This window comes from Canis aureus, chromosome 10 (assembly GCF_053574225.1).
Source record: "Canis aureus isolate CA01 chromosome 10, VMU_Caureus_v.1.0, whole genome shotgun sequence".
Lineage (NCBI taxonomy): Eukaryota > Metazoa > Chordata > Mammalia > Carnivora > Canidae > Canis > Canis aureus.
The window spans coordinates 69,333,873-69,356,067 of NC_135620.1; the positions used below are offsets into that span (position 1 = coordinate 69,333,873).

General features: G+C 44.9%; 1 protein-coding gene across 2 annotated transcripts; it reads right to left on the minus strand.

Moving 5' to 3' along the window:
• Window positions 1-1,928: 1,928 nt before the first annotated feature.
• ZFP37 (ZFP37 zinc finger protein) lies at window positions 1,929-19,647 on the minus strand. 2 transcript variants are annotated; one of them, XM_077912941.1, is made up of 4 exons: window positions 19,591-19,647; window positions 9,449-9,575; window positions 8,987-9,121; window positions 1,929-4,617 (listed from the first exon to the last, which is right to left on the minus strand). In XM_077912941.1, exons 1-4 carry the CDS (start codon window positions 19,630-19,632, stop codon window positions 3,077-3,079), a joined length of 1,845 nt encoding a protein of 614 aa, XP_077769067.1. In that variant the 5' UTR covers window positions 19,633-19,647; the 3' UTR covers window positions 1,929-3,076. The 2 variants fall into 2 exon arrangements, with proteins under 2 accessions (XP_077769067.1, XP_077769068.1); XM_077912942.1 differs by lacking the exon at window positions 19,591-19,647 and adding an exon at window positions 16,059-16,217.
• Window positions 19,648-22,195: the final 2,548 nt, after the last annotated feature.

A 22,195-nucleotide genomic window follows, 5' to 3' on the forward strand; every position in this document is an offset into this window, starting at 1 on the left:
GCATTCATTTCTACTGCTCAGGCATACCTATATTTATGACTATCCAAGAGGTGTGGGAAATTTAACATAGCCGTAACATGCAACTGTTTTATCCTTATAAAAAGTACAGATTTTCCATAGCTGTGGATAGTACCAGACTTCCACCTGGTTAAAAGTTACTGATGGAAAATGGCTTTCAGACTGCATTTTCCTTTCCTGAGATTAAATAAGTTACTTGGAAATGAGGTTATAACATCCAAGTTGATTTTTTCAATGCATATGTGCACACACACAGGCACACACAGTTTCATTCTCTACATTTATATCTATTAATTCTCTGAAATGAGGAAATCAGGAAGGCAGAAACTTAAATGGGAAATATTTGCTAAGATGGCACTTAATCACATATTTGTTGAGGATCTATCATTATTCCAGACTCATATTCAGGTGAAATATTTATTTTTATTTTTATTTTTATATTTATTTATTTATTTATTTATTTATTTATTTATTTATTTATTTTTACTTATGATAGTCACACACAGAGAGAGAGAGAGAGAGAGAGAGAGAGAGGCAGAGACACAGGCAGAGGGAGAAGCAGGCTCCATGCACCGGGAGCCCAACGTGGGACTCGATCCCGGGCCTCCAGGATCGCGCCCTGGGCCAAAGGCAGGCACTAAACTGCTGCGCCACCCAGGGATCCCCTCAGGTGAAATATTTATTGAGCAGAATTAACCACTAGAAAATCTTGCTTATTGACCCATATGTTGATTCTGCAGAACAGATGAGGTAATTTAGTGAAGGTGCTGTGAAAATGTTAAAGGTGACATATATGCCAAATATTATTACCTTATATTACAAAATCATTTTTGTCCTTATATTACTGTTTTTAGTGTAACAATTTAAAATAATTCCGTTGTATTTTTGTCTATGATTTATGATTAAAAATTAATAACGAGGCACTGAATGACTCAGTCAGTTAAACATCATTCAGCTGAAGGCAGGTCAGGTTAAGTTACTGATGGAAAATGGCTTTCAGACTGCATTTTCAGTCTGGTTCAGCTCAGGTCATGACCCCAGGGTCCTGAGATTGAGCCCCACATTGGGCTCTCTGCTTTTCCCTCTCCCTGCCACTCCCCCTGCTTGTGCTTTCTCTCTCTCCCTCTGTCAAATAAATAAATAAAATTCTAACAATAATAATATAATATTAATATAAATAAGGTTTATATTTAAAAATATAAATTTTAAGGGATCCCTGGGTGGCTCAGCAGTTTAGCACCTGCCTTCGGACCAGGGCATGATCCTGGAGTCCCTTGATCAAGTCCCACACTGGGCTCCCTGCATGGAGCCTGCTTCTCCCTCTGCCTGGGTCTCTGCCTCTGTGTGTGTGTCTCTCTCTCTCATGAATAAATAAATAAAATATTTAAAAATAACAATAAATACATTTTAATAATAATAATGATAATAAATAGGTATATAGTGGAAAATAGGTCTCATGTGCAAACCCAAATTGATTCACAGTACCTTCTGGAATGCATGCTTAAGAGTAACTCTGAGGCCAAGTCTAGGTTCACTCAGAAAGAGAGCAATAATCCATAACAATGTCTGCTATTGAGCAAGAACAGTAAGTAGTGGCATTTGTTTGCAATAGATTTGAAATCCCAGATTGAGATGTTTGTATATAAGTGTTCTGAATTTGTGATAAAATGAAGTGACTGTTCAGAAAATCACTTTCATTCACCTGCAATCACAATTTATCTTCAGTCTTCTAAAAATATGGCATATAGAAGAAACAGGGTGCTAAATTATAGTTGCAATTCATTATTTTAATAAAAAGATATGTGTTTTATAGGAAAAGTCTTTGTGAATTCAGTATCATTTAATACCATATCTTCAGACTCATTACCCTTCATAATAGGCATACTTTTACTTCATCACACAACACCATGGAGCGATCTCAGTGAAAATTTTAATCAGTGCTGATGTGTGCATATTAAAAAAGATTTTAATTGTGAAAATAATACATGTACGTTATTTAAAAATTCAAACAGTATACAATAAAAAGGAGGTCTCCCTCCCATCCCAGCCCCCATTCTGGTACTCCTGTGCTCATGACAACCACTATAAAGTTTCTTCTGTATTTTTTCGAACCAAGTCTATTCACATACAAATATATATAAAGCCTTTCCACATTCATACACACACACACAGAGAAACAGGTAAACACATAACCTTTTGTACATAAGTAGGAACATACTATACCTATACACAGAGTTCAACAACCTGCTTATTTCACTTAACAATTTTGTTCACTTAGGGAATGATGTCTCTATTAGCACCTGTGTATCCTCGCTTTCTTACATTTTCTCTTAATTTTGTGTTAATATGTCTTACATAAATAACTTTTAGAAAGTTTGCAGCTGATGTAGATGCCTACAAAGACATTAAGAAAGAGCTAGGTGATAATATCAAAGATGAGACTCATACCAGTGGCCAGACACACTTATACATGGAAATTAACAGATCTGGAAATTCAATTCTCATGTATGGTATTTAAGTACACATTCAAGCATCTTAGGAATTGTCAGCATATGTCTGCTTATGCAGCTTATTGATGATTCTTAAATGTTTTGGTCTGAATATATAAATAACTAATAATTGAGTATTTTTTAAAACAGTATTTTCTATAAAAGGTTGGTATCAAGTTTAAACTCTCCATCCATTGCTTCTACATAAGATTCATTTTTAAATTCTCTCATGTGTAACTAGGTGTGACTTCTTATTAAAGATTTTCTACCATCCTTAAGATTCAGGATACTTCAGGCAGCCCAGGTGGCTTAGCAGTTTAGCAATGCCTTCAACCCAGGGCATGATCCTGGAGGCCTGGAATCAAATCCCACATCAGGCTCCCTGCATGGAGCCCACTTCTCCCTCTGCCTGTGTCTCTGCCTCTCTCTCTCTCTCTCTCTCTCTATCTCTCTCTGTGTGTGTGTGTGTGTCTCATGAATAAATAAATAAATCTTAAAAAAAAAGATTCAGGATATTTCTAAGTTTAAATAAAACCTTTACTTGAGTTAAAAGATTTATCACATTAATTTCACTCATGCGATTTTTCTTCTGAATGAGTTTTCACATGTTTCGTAAGGGATGCATTTTGTTTGAAAGATTTTCCACATTCATTACATTCATAGGGTTTCTCTCCAGTGTGGGATCTCTGATGTATAACAAGTTGTGACTTCACATTGAAAGCCTTTCCACATTCATTACATTCAAAAGGCTTCTCCCCAGTATGAGTTCTCTGATGAACAATGAGGTGTGACTTTTGGCTAAAAGCTTTCCCACATTCATTACATTCATAGGGTTTCTCCCCAGTATGAACCCTCTGATGTTGAGTAAGGCCTTCAATTTGTTTGAAGGCTTTCCCACATTGATTACACTCAAAAGGACTTTCACCTGTATGAGTTCTCATATGGTAAGTAAGAGATGAGCTATGTCCAAATGCTTTTCCACAATCATTACATTTATAGGGCTTCTCCTTAGTATGAGTTCTTTGATGTATAATGAGGTGTGACTTCTTGCTGAAAGCTTTCCCACATTCATTACATTCAAAAGGTTTCTCCCCTGTATGAATTCTCATATGTTTAGTAAGAGATGAGCTATACTTAAAAGCCTTTCCACACTCATTACATTCATATGGTATTTCACCTGTATGAGTTCTCACATGTTCAGTAAGAGATGAGTTATACCTAAAGGATTTTCCACATTCCTTACATTCATAGGGCTTCTCACCTGTATGAGATCTCACATGTTGAATAAGGTTTGAGCTGTGTCTAAAAGTTTTCCCACATTCAGTACATTTGTAGGGCTTTTCCCCAGTGTGAACTCTCAGATGGTCAGTGAGGGCGTGTTTATGACTGTGGGCTTTGCCACACTGAATACATTCATATGGTTTTTCTCCAGTGTGAGTTCTCTGATGTACAACAAGATGTGACTTTTGACTAAAGGCTATTCCACATTCATTACATTCATATGGTTTCTCCCCAGTATGAATTCTCTGATGGTCAATGAGTCCTTGTTTATGGCTAAGAACCTTCCCACATTGATTACATTCATAGGGTTTTGCTTTAGTCTGAGTTTTTTCACATTTAGTAGGAGATGAGCTATGGCTGGACGATTTCTCGTGTTTCTCTCCAGTTTGAATTTTGTCCTGTTTAGTATGGGATGAGCTGGGATGAGCTAATTTCTCATGTTTCTTGCCAGTTTGAGTTTTGTCACGCTTATTAGATAAGCTACAGTTGGATAATTTTTGTTTCTTTCCAGTTTGATTTTTGTCTTTCTTTGTATCAGGTAAGCTATGGCTGAATGATTTCTTGTGCTCTTTAGCTACGCTAGGTTTCTTTTTTGCATAGTTTCTTATATGACCAGGTAAGTCTGAATTTTGTTTTAGACTCTTTCCATGTGAATCTTTAAGCTTTTTTTTTGAAGGAACATGTTTTGTACTCACATTTTTTTCCCCCAGTGAACCTTCATGGCCTTTCTTCTTAGTCAGACTTTTCTTCTTGAATGCAACTTCCATAAGGAGTTTGTTTTGAGATTCCTGGTGGTTTGCTAGCTGGTCATTATCTTGCTGGACGCCATCTAAAATGTAATTCAATATGGCATTCTTGTGAATCTTTGTCCTCTCATATTTTGGAATACAACTTATAAAAGAAATGCCCTATTGTGGGACTGAATCTGTATTAAGCCTAGTATCCCAAAGTGAGTGAAATATTAAGTGCAAATGTCCCCTCTTGGGCTTGAGGGGAAAGTGATATAGTAAAAATAAGAAAAGTTAACTGATAATAGTAATTAGACAAAACTTTGCCTGTTTATAAATATGACCTTGCAACCTGGATAGAAGATGAAATAAACATAAGGAGTGACTAGGTAATAGATGAAATTAAAAGAGCTTGTGACAGTAGTTGATATTTTTTGAAGTTTCTCCTCATCCCAAGCTTCCCAGCTCTGATAATAGTCAATCCATCCACAGCACTTGGCTCCATAGCCTGCACTATATCCATTCAGCTCTCCATGGTCACAGTTGGAGATACATCTGGTTCATGCCAAGGTGTCCAGTAAGAGCCTTCCTCCTAAAAATTTAGACTCTAGTTAGTCCCCACTGGATTTTACAATGATATCAGACAAGAAATAGTAAAGTCAGGGATGCCTGGGTGGCTCAGAAGTTGAGTGTCTGCTTTCAGCTTGGGGCATGATCCCAGTCTGGGGATCGAGTCCCACATCAGGCTTCCTGTGAGAAGCCTGCTTCTCCCTCTATGTCTCTGCCTCTGTGTGTGTCTCTCATGAATAAATAATCTTTTTTAAAAAAAGAAATAGTAAAGTCATATCTTCGCTGTGTAAACAGAGGTTCATCAGTACAAAGAATGAAGCATATAACTACAGGGAAGCAGAGATATAAGATGACATGTCAAAAAAAACAAAAAAACAAAAAAAACAAAAAACAAACAAACAAACAAAAAAAGATGACATGTCCTCAAAAAAGCCATTTACATAACTCCAATCCCTGATGGCTTCCAGGTTCCTAGTTCTAGTCCCTGGTAGGGTCTGGCTGAAGTATCTGCCTTTAGGTTACAAGAGATAAACTTATGTCATTAAAATAAATTCCTTGGGACGCATAGGTGGCTCAGCGGTTAGGCGCCTGCCTTCGGCTCAGGTCATGGTCCTGGAGACCTGGGATCGAGTCCCACATCAGGCTCCCTGCACGGAGCCTGCTTCTCCCTCTTCCTGTGTCTCTGCCTCTCTGTCTGTGTCTCTCATGAATAAATAAGTAAAATCTTAAAAAAAAAAAAATTTAAAAATGATAAAATAAAATAAATTTCTCTATTTACTTAGGCTAGTTCAAGTTATTGTTGTTATTTGTTATTGCACTCCAAAGAGCCAAAATAGAGAAAATAAGGTAAGTCCACCAAGAAATACTGAGCAGCTTATCGATAACTAAGGGAATAAGCAGGAAAGGGTATTACACTGCTACCACCAATGACCAATATAATAATGACACTGCTGTACTAAACAAAAACCCTCAAAAACAAAATAAGAACCCTATAGTTTCTCTGAGTTCCCCAATGCTTTAACCATGATAAAAGTAGTGCAATGATAGTAATGAGATAAGTAAACAGACTTTACACCATTTGGATTTACAACATACACATGTGGCTGGCTTATTTTCTAACAGTTTGCTATGAAGCATACTTTTGTTTCTGCCAGATTACTCTACTAATTACCAATTATAAATTTTAAGCTTATTCCCAGACTTAAGTGATTGCTCATATCCTTCCCTCCACACATTACACAATTACATATTTTAAGATATCTTCCCAGTGTGTGTCTTCTTTCTCTGAGACCACCACCCATGCCAACAAATGTAGGCAACCACATGTGAACCGTATGATCAAACCCCTGGTTGAAAACAATTGACTGGACAGTGGTAAACATAGGGTCCCAGATAGACCAATAACATTCTCTCTCCTAAGAATCTAGAATTGAAATTCAAGTGTAAATACCAAATATGTAAAAATCCAAAAACTTAAGAGTTGAGACTTCCATTTTGAGGTGACTTTTTCCAGTTATGTGCATGGAAAAGCAGAAAACGGGGCAGCCCGGGTGGCTCAGCGGTTTAGCGCCGCCTTCAGCCCAGGGCCTGATCTTAGAGACCCAGGATCGAATCCCATGTCAGGCTCCTTGCATGGTGCCTGCTTCTCCCTCTGCCTGTGTCTCTGCTTCTCTCTCTCCTCTCTGTGTATTCTCAGAAATAAATAAATAAAATCTTAAAAAAAAAAAAGAAAAAGAAAAAGCTTTAGGGTAGGAATTAAACAGACTCAAAGAGAGAAGCAGATGTGAGTCTCTAAGAAAGAAAGAGATAGAAATTGAACAGTTGCCTTGGTCATAAAGGAACATTACATGGATAAAGTGAAAACTGGGATCAAATACAAAAGAGTTATGGCATTTCAGTATAAGCCAGGAAATACTATGCCTTTCATTGAGGACTCTTAAGAGATGAAATTGTTCCTGTGGAGTAAAAGATCAATTTCTGTAAGTATAGATATAGTAGTATTAAATATATAAAAAATATATGATAAACATTCTTTTATTTGGGAGACAATAGTGATATAAATAATAACTGAATATTATAATGTTTGGTGGCAACATCTAAGATGAGTTGTAAAAAACAAAAAATAGATGCAACAAATCAGTCTAAGAATTAGAGCAATTTAGGTATGAGATAATATAAACCTGATTTGGTTGATGTCTGTGAGAACTGAAGAAAACAAACCAGGAACTAAAGAGAGGACAGTAAAAGAGAAGGCAGAGAGCAGAGATTCACAGGAACTCCATGGTAGACAGGCCTAAAATCAAAGTAGACCCTGATAAAAATAGGGAAGGTGAAAGGAAGCTCTAATTTAGAAAGAAAGACAAAGATTTCCATTTCTGACACTCTGAGATTGAGCTTTCTTATAAGCAGGTAAAATACGAGAGGAATGTGAAGAAATTGGAGATTTATCTGAATAAGATAAATTTACCTTAATAAAAGTTACCAGTATAGAATAAATAGCTTGATTCTTTTGAGGGAAATACAGTAGGAAAAAAATAAGAACAGATAGTAGAAGACAAAACCTTAGGGACACTTCAGCAAAGTGAAAAGGAAGAGAATCTGGTGAAATAAATATAAAGAAGCACTTAGAAGACCAGATTTAAGTGGTATAATTCAAGCCAGGTAGGCAAGAATTTCATGCTGACCAAAACTATTAAAATATGCACTGGAAGGTGAGCAGTGGTTATTTTTTAAGCCAGAAATTTACATATAGGTATGAATTCTGTGGGATTTGACTGCTTAGGTTAGGGTGTTAATGGAAATAATGATGCACTATAGGCAACAGGTTTAGAACATTTCACAATTAAAGGTGGAAATTGGAAAGTCACTGAAGGCAGGGGAGCATCATGCCAAGAAATTTGGAAAGAAGATGGATCTAAGAAGGTTTGAACATATAAGGAGAGAAATATGATACCATGGAGTCCCAGAGTTTGATAGATGAAGGGAGAAAAAAAAGAGTAAATATTAGGGGGAAAAAAAAGAAGATAAAAAACAGCACTGGTTTAAATAAGGAAAGCAGTAATGGGATTCTGAGGACAGACAAGAGGGGTCACTGCTCCTTCTGGAAGCTGAGTGATGGAGAGCATGGATGAGGACAGACAATTGTAAGAAAGGGTCAGTTAGGCATCTGAAGGGCCGAACCAAAGGTTCAGAGCTCTGGTTTTCACCTTTTTTCCTAACATAATATGAGTGGTGTGGCAGACAGTATTACCATTCCTTATGGAAAGATTGTACCTCCCAGACCCACTGCATGGCCACTTTAATCCTCACTGTGGAAGGATTATACATTCCTACCCTTTGAACTTAGGAGTAGCTAAGTGATCTGCTCTAACCAATTAACCAATAAAATGTGAGCAGAAAGAGATATCTACCACTTCTAATCAGTGATTTTTAAGAATCAAGTGGTTCTACTCATTCTTCTTTTCTTCTGCCATGAGACCAGAATTTGCCAAATAGGGTTTGGTTTTTCAGTGTAGGTCCAAAGGATAATATGGAATAGGGCTACAGCATGAGCAAGAAACAAATCTTTCTTGCTGGAAGCCACTAAGATTTAGGGGTCATTCCTTAATAGAGCATAACTTAGTGGAAGCTAACTGATACAAGTGTATAAGCAAACTCCCATGACTTAGAACTATAATGCACCTAATATGAAAACCTCACACATGACGAGGTTCCTAGACAGAAGAGAGATTCAAATCTCTAAGGCTAGAGAATCTTTGTAGTTTGAACTCTTCCCCCAGGAGATTCTGATATTTTTCAACTGCTACTCTTGGTTAGGAAAAAGGGGTCTGGGATCTTTAGGATATTAAAATTAAATTATTCATTGAATCCAAAGTTACCACAGAACAACTAGAAACTTACTTCCATTGGTTCCTATTTGCTTGGATCTTGCTATTTCACCAGGACCACCTTGTTGAAGTCTTTTGCCCTTCCCCAACCATGGCTCTTCTCCTTTTTCCAACTTGGAGATCATGTCTGGTTTGGGAGCTTGATACCCTGATCATGAGAAATGGGAAACTGAGTGTCAGGAAAACAAACATCCCAGAAATCAAGCCCTAATACTTGGACTTCAGAACCTTGAGAAAATAAAGAATATATGGATTCTTAAAAAAAAAAAAGAATACATGGCTTCTGAAATTTCACAATGTTGCTGCCCACGTATCCCATCTAAGTAGATCCTTCATTTTGGAGACAGGCACAAATAACATACCCAAAGGGGCTAAAACTCCTTGATTCATAATAACCAAGGCCAAACTTATAAAAAACTTCAGAGAGAAGGTATCACAGTGGACACATTTTGCATTATTATAGAATTGTCCTTACCCATTGAGGCAAGATTGCTGTAGTTCTCCAGCATCACATCCTTATACAGGCTCCTCTGAGCAGGATCTAGTTGTTCCCATTCCTTCTGGGTAAAGGCCATAGTCACATCTTTGAATGTTACCGATCCCTGAAATCGCAATATTCCTATTCAGTCTACCATTATCCATATTAATGGGTAATTTGGACAAGATAATAATGATTTACTCTTACCTCAACCATTCAGTGTTGATCATGATGTTATATAATCATGATATTAAATAAATATCATGATATTAAATAAATAAATAATTATTTACCCAATTCTGCATTTTTTGAGAGACAAAAATCATATTAAGAAATGTCTCTGGGTAGCCCAGGTGGCTCAGCGGTTTAGCGCCGCCTTCAGCCCAGGGCCTGATCCTGGAGACCCAGGATCGAGTCCCACGTCAGGCTCCCTGCATGGAGCCTCTTCTCCCTCTGCCTGTGTCTCTGCCTCTCTCTCTGTCTGGGTCTCTCATGAACAAGTAAATAAAATCTTAAAAAAAAAAAAAAAAAAAAACCGGAAAAAAGAAATATCCCTGTTATGGACTGAATGTGTATCACTAAAATTCATATGTTGAAAACCTACCCTCCAATGTGATGGCATTAGGAGGCAGGGCCTGTGGGAAGTAATTAGAATTTGATGAGTGCATGTGGGTAGTCTCCATGAGTGGGATTAAGCAAAGAGAGCCATGTGAGGACACAACAAGAAGTCTGCAACCTGGCAGAAGGTCTCAGCAGATCCCAACCATGGTGGCACCCTGATCTTGGGACTTCTAGCCTCCAGAACTATCAGAAATCAATTTCTGTTGTTTATAAGCTACTCAGTCTATGGTACTTTGTTGTAGCAGCCCAAAATGACTAAGACAGTTCCACTTGCAAATTTGTTTATTCAAGAGGATAAAAAAATTATACCATCATCAGAGAGAAAGAAAATTATCAAAACCAAACAGAATCATTAGTCTTTATCTTTTCTTCTATAACAAAAGATGATGGGATAGAGTTCTGAGGTAGAAGAACTGAGACCCTTGATTTTTATAACCAGCCAAAAGATCATTCATGTTTGGAAACAAAAATAATGTATTTTAGACATGTAAGGATACAGAAAGTATATTACCTACGTACTTTAGAAATACAGAGAAAAGGGATCCCTGGGTGGCGCAGCGGTTTGGCGCCTGCCTTTGGCCCAGGGCGCGATCCTGGAGACCTGGGATCGAATCCCACATCAGGCTCCCGGTGCATGGAGTCTGCTTCTCCCTCTGCCTGTGTCTCTGCCTCTCTCTCTCTCTCTGTGACTATCATAAATAAATAAAAAAAAATTAAAAAAAGAAATACAGAGAAGGAAAGAGACAGAGAAGGAGGAGAAGAAAATGAGTGATTTTTAAAAGAAGGAAATGTATATTAGAATAAAGATTTCAAGATTGGGAAAGATATAATATACAAGAAAGAATTATGAATAATAAAACCAGTCTAATGTCTAGTTACATCCAAGTAACTTCATAATGTTCTCCTACCATTGTTATAAAAGTATCCTTAAAATCAAGAGGTGTGATGTAAGAAAAATAAGCAGGAATATAACTGGTACCGGTGTGGGACAGGGGAGAAATTAAAGCATGTTAAAGATTCTCCTCTTATTAGGCAGGTGAGAGTTGGATGACACAGCTACTGGAGAATGTTTGTTTAAACATATTTGTTTCACATTGAAAAATGACCCCTTACCTCCAAAGACCACCAATTAACTGCATATGTCACCAATCTGTTACCTCATAGAGCTCCAGTCATTGATTTTTATTTTTTTTATTTTTTTTATTGGAGTTCAATTTGCCAACATATAGCATAACACCCAGTGCTCATCCCGCCAAGTGCCCCCCTCAGTACCCATCACCCAGTCACCCCAACCCCCCACCCACTTCCCCTTCTACTACCCCTTGTTCATTTCCCAGAGTTAGGTGTCTCTCATGTTTTGTCACCCTCACTGATATTTTCACTCATTTTCTCCCCTTTCCCTTTATTCCCTTTCACTAATTTTTATATTCTCCAAATGTATGAGACCATATAATGTTTGTCCTTTTCCGATTGACTTATTTCAACAGTCACTGATTTTTAATAAGCCCCATCATTGATTGCCACTGGCCTCCAAATCAGTGCTGTAATTCCAAAATGACTGATCCCAACAAAGTTTCCAATCACTAACAGTACCAGATCTACCAAATCGCCCCCAGACATTCTATCACATATTCCCACACGTTTCCCTCAACTACTGATACCCATGGAACACACTGATCTCTATCTCTGACCCCAAATCCCTATCCTATCAATCCCCAATCACTGCCACCAACAAGAGAACTCCACCAATGGTGGCCTCCACAGAAAATCCTAACCACTGCCAGCAAACTGCACTATCCCTTCAACCTCTTTAGCCAGTCCCTTCACCTGCTTGCTTTACCTGAAATCTAACTGTCTCCTGAGAATCCTGCTCCCTTACAATGCTCTCTGGCAGAGTGTGTTTCAGCCCAACCATGACTCGTCTACCTCACGCCCTGAAGATGAGGTAAATGATAACTTTTAACCATTTTCAATACATCCTTCAAAATCCCTATCATGTTTAGGGTATCACCAGACTTAAAACCATTATCCCTCTGGTTCAATGATTCACTAGAAGAACTCACAGGACTCAGCACATAGTTGTATCTGTAGCTATGATTTAAGTCCAGCTAAGGAACACACAGCAAAATCAGCTAAGGGAAAAGTGTACGGGATAATGTCTAAACCAGGCACAAGTATCCAAGAGTCCTCTTCCAGTGAAGTCACACAGGACATACTTGATTCCTCCAAAAATAAGCTGTGAGAACATGTGTAACATGTTGTTTCCCAAGGAAGCGTGTTAGAGACTCAATGGCACTCAAAGGCACTCCCTGCCGGGCACACACAAAAATCCTCGATTCCCGGAAGGATTCAGGAGTTTGGCATAAACCACACTGTTTACATAGTTTAGGCACAGTGAGCCACTCTCATCATTTCTGGGAATTGTGGAAAGCCTCCTCAAGTCTAAGTTCTCAGACATCAGCCAAAGGTCAACCTTGCAAGCAAGCTTTTCTAAGGACAGCTGTTTGGGGCCACTTAGGTCAACTTTTGTGCACAGTAATTCTGCCTCATTCATTGAAAACGTGGACACCATATTCGTCTTCACTACAGGCCCTGCACCACCTCTGCATCGATGTAGAAGAGCCAGTCCACACCCTGGCCTTCCTCTTTCCTGATTCTAACAATCTTTTCAAAAGCACTCAAACTCAGCCACCTACTCATCACCCATCCATGCCTTAGACCTTGCCACCCACCACTACAGCACCTCTCTACTTAAAACGTCCAATCCTCGGACCATCGTTTCCTACGCTGCCAGCTTACTTACTCTAAGTACTTCAAATGCATTCAGCCCCCATATCCATTGAGCCTAACTACTTCTTCACAATCTTCCATCACTGCACAGCCTTACTTTTCTTCTATCTTGTTTGGATTCTTCCTTCTAACACCACACACACTACATGGAAAACGGCTTTAACTTCCTTACCCCTCTTCTTCTCCACCATACTTACTTAGCACAGCCTGAAACTTAATCAAACCCAACTCTCCTTCTTAATCTCTGCCTGAACCTTACAGCTGAACATCCCAAGAGAGAAAAATCAAACATCTGTGTTGCCTCGAGTCACTTCAGGTTTATAACACATATCAAATGGGCATCTACTGAGAATTTCTTATCCCTCTTCCCAAGATGGTTATTCCAAACATTGCCTTCCTTCTCTCTGAAATCTCCAGCATCTCCTCCTTTCCAACTCGAAGCTGATGAATTCACATTAAGCTTTCAAAGAAAAAAATAAGTGCAAGTAGATAAGAACTCCCTTGCCTTGTTACCACCAATGCTACCAATGTTTCCGAATCCCTATCATCTGTCTCCTTTCTGTTAGAATGGGAAAAGTGGGGGATCCCTGGGTGGCTCAGCGGTTTAGCGCCTGCCTTCGGCCCAGGGCGCGATCCTGGAGTCCCGGGATCGAGTCCCATGTCAGGCTCCTGGCATGAAGCCTGCTTCTCCCTCCTCCCGTTTCTCTGCCTCTCTCTCTCTCTCTATGTCTATCATAAATAAATAAATAAATCTTAAAAAAAAATGGGAAAAGCATCCCTTCTCTCACCTAAGGCCAGTTTCTCCCATCCTCAACTGCCTTCCCAAGGAATTCACCCCCTGCAATTAACCTCTTTCTCTTTTGTACCACCTATTTTTTCCCTTTCTACTCAATCATTCCTATTGACATACAAAGTTGCCTTAATATCATTCATCTAATGAAAACCATTTCTTTTTTTAAATTTTTTTAAAGATTTTATTTATTTATTCATGATAGACACAGAGAAAGAGGCACAGACACAGGCAGAGGGAGAAACAGGCTCCATGCAGGAAGCCCAACGCAGGACTCGATCCCGGGACTCCAGGATCACGCCCTGGGCCAAAGGCAGGCGCTAAACTGCTGAGCCACCCAGGGATCCCCATGAAAACCATTTCTTAATTCCATGTCCCATCCAATGTCAATTTATTTGCTCTTTTACCAGCAAAACTCCTGGTGTTGTCTATACTTGCTGTCTCTACTTCATTACCTTCATTCTTTCAACTCATTCCAGCAGGATTTTATCCCTATCACTCCACTAAAAAAGCTCTAATCAATCAAAATAACCATTGAGCTACAATCTTGCCAAAGTCAAATTCTCTGTAGTCATGTGTCTGGGATTAATAAGAGCATAGGACACAACTGTGACAACACAAGTTGCATTGTCTTGAAAATTTTTCTTCTTTATGCTTCTTTGACCCCACATTTACAATTTTCATCATATCTCAGTAGCTACTACTCTTCATTCTTTTTCTCCTTCTCCTCTTTCTCCTTCTCCTTCTCCTTTTTTTTTTTCCTGTTCTCTACCAAACCTCTACATGTCAGAGTGACCCAGAGCTCTGTCCTTGGTCTTCTTTTCTTCTCTGCCTTCTCTCCCTAAGTGATCTTATCCAATCCTGTGGCTTTAAATACCATCTTTATGCTGATGCCTTTCACATTTGGATTCTCCAGCCCAAACCTCTCCAGAGTTCTAGATTCATACATTTAGGGGCGGGTGGCTGAGCTGGTTAAGTGTTAGCCTCAGGTCACGATCCCTGGGTCCCTGGATCATGCCCCACACGGGGCTCCCTGCTCAGCAGGCAGTCTGTTTCCCCCTCTGCCTCGCCTCCCCCACCCCGCCCTGCCTGTGCTTTCTCTCTCTTACTGGTTCTCCCCTCCTCAAATAAATAAATAAAATATTTGAAAAATAGATTCCTACATTTAACTACCCAGTCCTCACCTGGACATCTAATGGGCGTCCTGACATGGCCACACTCACTCCAGTCTACCACACGCACACACACTCACTCACTCACTCCAGTCTCTACCACACACGCACTCACTCACTCCAGTCTCTACCACACACACACTCACTCACTCCAGTCTCTACCACACGCACACACACACTCACTCCAGTCTCTACCACACACACACACTCACTCACTCCAGTCTCTACCACACGCACACACACACTCACTCCAGTCTCTACCACACACACACTCACTCCAGTCTCTACCACACACACACACACACTCCAGTCTCTACCACACACGCACTCACTCACTCCAGTCTCTACCACACGCACACACACACTCACTCCAGTCTCTACCACACACACACACACATGCACACACTCACTCACTCCAGTCTCTACCACACACACTCACTCACTCCAGTCTCTACCACACACACACACGCACACACACACTCACTCACTCCAGTCTCTACCACACACACACGCACACACACTCACTCCAGTCTCTACCACACACACACTCACTCACTCCAGTCTCTACCACACACACACGCACACACACTCACTCCAGTCTCTACCACACACACACTCACTCACTCCCGTCTCTACCACACACACACACACACTCACTCCAGTCTCTACCACACACACACTCACTCACTCCAGTCTCTACCACACGCACACACACTCACTCACTCACTCCAGTCTCTACCACACACACACTCACTCACTCCAGTCTCTACCACACACACACACACACACTCACTCACTCCAGTCTCTACCACACACACACACACTCACTCACTCCCGTCTCTACCACACACACACACTCACTCCAGTCTCTACCACACACACACACACACACACACACACGCACACACACACACTCACTCACTCCAGTCTCTACCTACCACAGGCACAGTAATCACTGGGCTCTCATATACATCACAAATTGCCACATACCTCCCCAGTCTGTGACTCGCCACAGAGCCCCTATTTCTGATCCTCTGGCCTCCCCACATCCCTGTCACCGCACATCTACCCCCAGCACGGATTTCCATAAGCTGCAGCACCCGGGGACCCCGCAGCCCCCCGCCAGGAGGTCCTCCCGCGTCGCCGCCCATTCCCAGATCGCGGGTCACGGACGCCACCGTCACCCTCCCATCACCGACCCCCGTTAGGCCACCTCCGCCCGCCCCGCGCTCACCGCGGCGCTGCCCCCCGGCTGGGACGCAGCCATCTCGGCGGGACGCCCGGCCCCCTCGGCCGTCCCCGCGCTCCCCCTCCGGCCCACGCCCTCCGGCTTTGTGAGCACCCGCTCGCAGGCCGAGGCCGACATGGCGGCGCTGGAGCGAGGCCTCAGCGGGCCCGCGGCTGCCATGGCGCCGCCCTTGGGCAGCCGGCTGGGGGCGGCCATCTTGCCGAGGCTCCGCCGTACAGCGGCGCCCCGGCTCCCCGAGGGTCCTGAGCGGCGACGTCCGGAGGCTCGGCCGCGCGGACGCGGGAGGCGGGAGGCGGGAGGGGGAAGGCTGTTCCCGTGGGTCACTGCGGCCCCTGCCCGCCGGCCCGGGGAGCGGGAGAGATGGAGCGAGGCGGGGGGAGAAGCCCGAGGCTGCGCTCAGCGCGGTGTCCTGGGGAAAGAGCACTCAAATGCGTCTTTGCGTAGACGGGGTAAGAACAAGGAGAAAAAAAGGCCGCGGCAGGTTCAGTGAACACACGACTCCTCGGCGGGAACGCAAGTCCAATGAATGGAGATCGAGTGCAGCCAAATAAGCAATTGGAGCGGGAAGGACTGCTCCCTGAGCTACGTGGTGTATGGACGCCGTTCACTTAACAATTCCCTGTTGCGCTTTTACTATGCATAGCATGCGAGGTTGCTGTGCTGGGTCCTGGGCCGGCTGCGGACCCGCGTACACCGTACACCGGCCGTTGCTCGCGCTGCTGGGCTTTACCGGGGGGCAGGAGGCTTGTGAGGTTACCCCAAACATCTTGTTCCTTTTTCCAGAGACAAACACACCCCGTTTCTCACCTTCCACTTCGATGAATAAAGGACTAGTTATCCCTCAGCCAGCAGTGGCTGCATCTGGTCGCCTCGGCCTCTTAATCTAATCTCAGTGTGTCGCCTTCGCGGAGCTCAAGACTCCCTAGGCCACTTGAATTCGGGACAGTTTTCGGCCTAGTCTCCCCATCCTTTTTTTTTTTTTTTTTTTTTTAAGATTTGTTTATTTATTCATGAGAGACGGGGGGGTGGGGCAGAGACATAGGCAGAGGAAGATGCAGGCTCCGTTCAGGGAGCCCAACGCGCAACTCGAACCCAGATCCCGGGATCACGCCCTGAGCAGAAGGCAAACGCTCAACCGCTGAGCCACCCTCCCCCATCCTATTATTGATTTTTGTTTGTTTGTTTTCCTAACAATTTTTGTTGTTGTTCCACAAACCGCCATGCGATGCTTCTCATTTATTCTCAAACTAGCTCAACGTGTTTTCCCTAATCCTGTGGCATCGATTTTACAGCCTTGCAGAGTATGTTGTAAACACTGTGATAAGCAGGATTCTAATACGGCCCCCGTTATCTCTGCCCCGGATGTTAACACTCTCATAAGATCCTCTCTCTTCCAGGAATCAATGATATCACTTCCAGGATAAGATCCCAAAAGGTTGATTTTGAGTTCATAAACGTGGAGATTATCCTGGGTGGACCTGACCCAATCAGGTGAGCCCTTACAGGGGACTGGCCCCTTCCTGAAGTCAAAATTACAAATTTAAACAGGCCGGTGGAGGGGCCACAAGGCAAGGACTTGAAATCAGCCTCTGGGAGCTGAGAGTAGTTTTTTTGCTCTACAAGTAGCAAGACAACAAGGACCTCTGCCCTCAGCAGCAAGGAATGATTTCTGCTAACAATCTGAGGGAGCTTGGAAGCATATCCTTCCCTAGTGGAGCCTCTAGATAGTACACAATCCAGCTAACACCTTGATTTCACCTTTCTGTGACCTTGAGTCATGCCACAGTCAGATTTCTGACCTACTGAAATCCTGAGATAATAAATTTGTGTTGTTTCAATTCAGTAAAGTTAGTGATAATTTCTTATGGAGCAACAGAAAACTAAAGACTCAGTGAAAAATGAAGGCTAATTGAGATTTCTCTTTGACTTATGGGGACACAACCCTCTTCCCTGTGTTCCAGATTGAGCATTCTCCCATCCTCAACTTCTGGATGTGAAAGGTTGCTTTACATGCTCCTCAAATAGAATCCTCAATTAATTGACCCTGATATTACAATCCTAGAGGTCCAATATTTAGATTTTTTTTTAAATTGCTCTCTACCTGCTGACAGCTAGCTCAGAAAGAAGAGGGGCAGGACAGTGTCTCCAGGTTTTTATTTAAATAGTTCTCCTCAGGGCACCTGGGTGGCTCAGTGGTTGAGCCTCTGCCTTTGGCTCAGAAGGTGATCTCGGGGTCCTGAGACCAAATTAAGTCCCAAATTGGGGTCACCGCAGGAAGCCTGCTTCTCCCTCTGCCTATGTCTCTGCCTTGCTCTCTGTCTTTCTCATCATGAATAAATTAATAAATAAAACATTAAAAGAAAATAGTCCTCTTTCACAAATTCCACCATATCTGTAAACAAAAATACTGTTCTAAGCGGTAACAGTTCTCCAAGCCACCTTAATTCTAGTATTGACCAGTCATCCTCCGATACCCTTTGAGAACCACAGTGTTGAGAGAGAGAACTAGGTGGAAAAGCAGAGGAGAAGCTGCCTGAGGATATTCCTGCTCTGAAGAGGAAAGGGAAAAGCAAGGAAGAGAGAAATGTAAAGAGAAAACGAGGGAGTAGACTTCCTGGGTGAAGGATTCCTAGCTGGCTCAGTCCATAGAGAATGTAGCTCTTGATGACAGGGTTGAGTTCAGGCCCCACGTTGTGTATAAACATTGCTTAAAGATACAAACTTAATTAAAAAAATTTGGTAAGAATGGGATGGTTACTAGAAATTTTTCAATTTACAAACAAAGCTCCATCATTTCCCCACATTGCAGAGTCAGCCGGTTTCCTACTTCAAGATAAACAGAAAAAGACAAAATCCTATTGTTGAATTAATTCTGTAAAGACTGTAAGGATCACTGGTGGGTTGTATATTGACCTATGAGTTTTGGTAAACATTAAGTAAGACATTTTCAAATGAGTTTTTAAAAATTGTGGTATCAAAGAAACGGCTGGAAATCGTCTCTACTTTTGATGAATTCTATTATTTCCTTCGCTATCAGCTGACCTCACTGTATGCACAATTAAGGTACCTGAGTTTGTCACTCTGTTCCCTAAATCAGCCCAGCTAATTTTGGCTCCTGACTATGGAGAAGGTCTTACAACAGTCTCTAGGAAATGTCCTACAAACCGATCTCCTGTAGGGCCGTACCAGGGAAGGAAGGAGAACTGCGTGATCCCCCATATCAACGCTCTCTCAGTCATTCAATAACTCCATACTCAATAAGTATTTACTGCGCATCTATCATATACCAGGAACTATGACAAGCATCGTGGATGCGATGGTGAGAAAAAACTTAAACGCAGCTCCTGCCCTCAGGGAGCTAAGGATCCAGGGGAGGAGACCACTCTCATTCAAATAAGCACACACTGGAAACGTGAAACTGCAACTATGATAAGGGCTTCTAGGAAATACACAGATGCCAGGAGAGCTCTAATCAACTCTGAGCAATTTTGAACCCCCCTCCCCCCAGGACATTTACCTTGAGGGGTGAGGGGTGAGCAAGAATGGGCTTGGACAGCATTTCACATCCAAGGAATTGCATGTGCATGGGCCAGGGCCACCGTCCAACCCTCATCTTCACCCAGGAGAACATGGAAGCTTCTTTCTTTCTTTCTTTTCTTTCTTTCTTTTCTTTATTCATGATAGACCTAGAGACAGAGAGAGAGGCAGAGACACAGGCAGAAGGAGAAGCAGGCTCCATGCCAGGAGCCAGACAGGACTCGATCTGGGGATTCCAGGATCGCACCCTGGGCCAAAGGCAGGCGCTAAACCGCTAAGCCACCCAGGGATCCCCAACATGGAAGCTTCTTGATCTCCTCTGAGCTCCCCACCCCCACCTCCACCCAGGGTCTTCATGGACCTCTGTTCCTCCATCCATCCTAGGGTCCTCACCCTTCTCCTTTCTCTTCAACAGACAGGGTTCCCTTGCAAAAATACCTCCACATTTTCTGCGCCAAGGACCTCAACTCTCAAAGTTCTCATCGCCAGGGCTCTTGCCACCGCAGCCCATGCCACATGGCCCAGGCGCATCATCTCTCTCTTTTATTAGATAAAGAGATGAAGGAAGAGTCCAGGAGTGAGTGGTGTGCCACGCACGTGGGAAACTCGATGACTATGCAGGTAAATCAGGGATGTGACCTGGAAAGCTCTGTGTGTCCAAAGGAATCCCTTAAGGGGAGAGGTGATGTTGGGTGGTGTCGTGATTGCAGAGAGACAAGCCAGGAGTATCCCGTGTCTTGACGGCAGTGCGGCTTGCGTGGGTTTGGGGTCGTGGGGCACCTGTGAGCCTTGTAGTGCTGTGTGCACGGACACCTCTGTGCATCCTCGGATGACAAATAAAATCTCGCTACTGTTCGTACGAGGAAGCCCTGAGACAGGAGAAGCAAAGGTGAACAAACGATTCGAGAGACTCACAGAATACACGGTCGCAGAGCAGAGGTTTGAAGTCGTTGTACTTTTATTGCAACATCTGGAAACCCAGGGACCCACGGGGAAGGAGGCGAGGGCTCCTCGCCGGGGCATCACACACCCTGCGAAACCGCTCACGGCGCCAGGTGCTCGGCTTCCAGCGGCCTCCCTGGGCACGCCCGGGCTCCCCCCCACCCCCCCACCCCCCCAGGTGCATCGCGTTGCTCAAATACAGCTGGGCAACTCCGGGGACGCGGGGGCACAGACCACAGACGCCGTCGCCGCCGGGGGCCAGGAAGGCTTTGGTCGGCAGGTTGCTGTCGGCGGGCGGGCGGGCTCCCGGGACCGGCGGGTGCCCTGGGCGGGGGCAGGGCGCCCCTAGGCCCGGGCGGCGCGGCCAGCAGGCGGTGGAGCCGGGCGGCCGCCCAGTGCAGGGGGGCGCCCGCGTGCGCCAGCTGCCAGGAGAGCCAGGCGCGCTGCGAGGCGGCGGGCTGCGGGCGGCCGCACGGCGCGGCCAGGAAGGCGCCCCCCGGGGCGCGCAGCTCGGCCAGGGCCACCTCCAGCGCGCCCAGCCGCCGCCACAGCCGGGGGCCCACGGCCGCCAGGGGCTCGCGCGCCTCGGGGCCCGGCGGGCGGCGGCGCTTCGGGGACGCGGGGCGGGGCTCGCGGGGGTCTCGGCGGCGTCCGCGGCCGGCGGGCCTGGCTGGCGCCCCGGGCCGGGTGGTCCTGCCCGCGAGGCGCCGCGGACGCTGGGCAGCGCCTGCGCAGGGAGAGAGGACGGGGTGTCGGTGAGCGCCCGAGGCCGGGGGGGGGGGTCCTCCGCGCCGGGGCCCCGCCGCCCAGCACCACCCAGCAGCACCGCCCAGCGCGCCCCACCGCTGCCCCTGCCCCGCCCGCCTCGCACGCCCTCCCCGCCCCGCAGGGCTGGTCCCCCCCCGCCCCGGGGTGCCCGGTTGGCCGCTCGTCCCCCTCCCCCGCGCCGCCCCCCACGGGAGCACCCGGGCTGCAGAGCCCGCCCCGACGCCCACCTCCCCGGCCGGGCGGTCCCTCGCTGCGCCCGCGGGCGGGAGACCGTCCTTCCCCCGCCGGCTCCGCCGCTTGCGGTCGGTTCTCATCACAGTGACCGTCGGGGCGGCCGTCGGGGCTTCTCCGCCGCTTGTGCGCAGGGCCCCTGGCGCCCTGGCTCGGCCCGGTGACCGCTGCGGGGGGCACGGAGGGCAGCGAGGGGCTGTGACCGTCTGCGGAGCGCGGGCTCCCGCGCGCTGCCTGCGCCAGGTTCCAGGTCTCAGCCTGGTCCCCCCCCCACCAGGGCCCAGCCTTTCCCGCCCCGTCGGGGTGCCTGCCCCGCCCGGCACACTCGCTCCCGCGGCCCAGCCGAGCCTCGAGGCCTGACCCCCGCACGGCGCGGCCCCGGGGCCCGTCCGCGGGTTCCCCTCGGCACCCTCAGCAGGGCACACTCAAATCCTCCCGGCTGTGAACATCACTAGGGGAAAACTCATTCTGTTTACCCATGAGGGATCCCTGGGTGGCGCAGCGGTTTGGCGCCTGCCTTTGGCCCAGGGCCTGATCCTGGAGACCCGGGATCGAATCCCACGTCGGGCTCCCTGCATGGAGCCTGCTTCTCCCTCTGCCTATGTCTCTGCCTCTCTCTCTGTGTGTGACTATCATTAATAAAA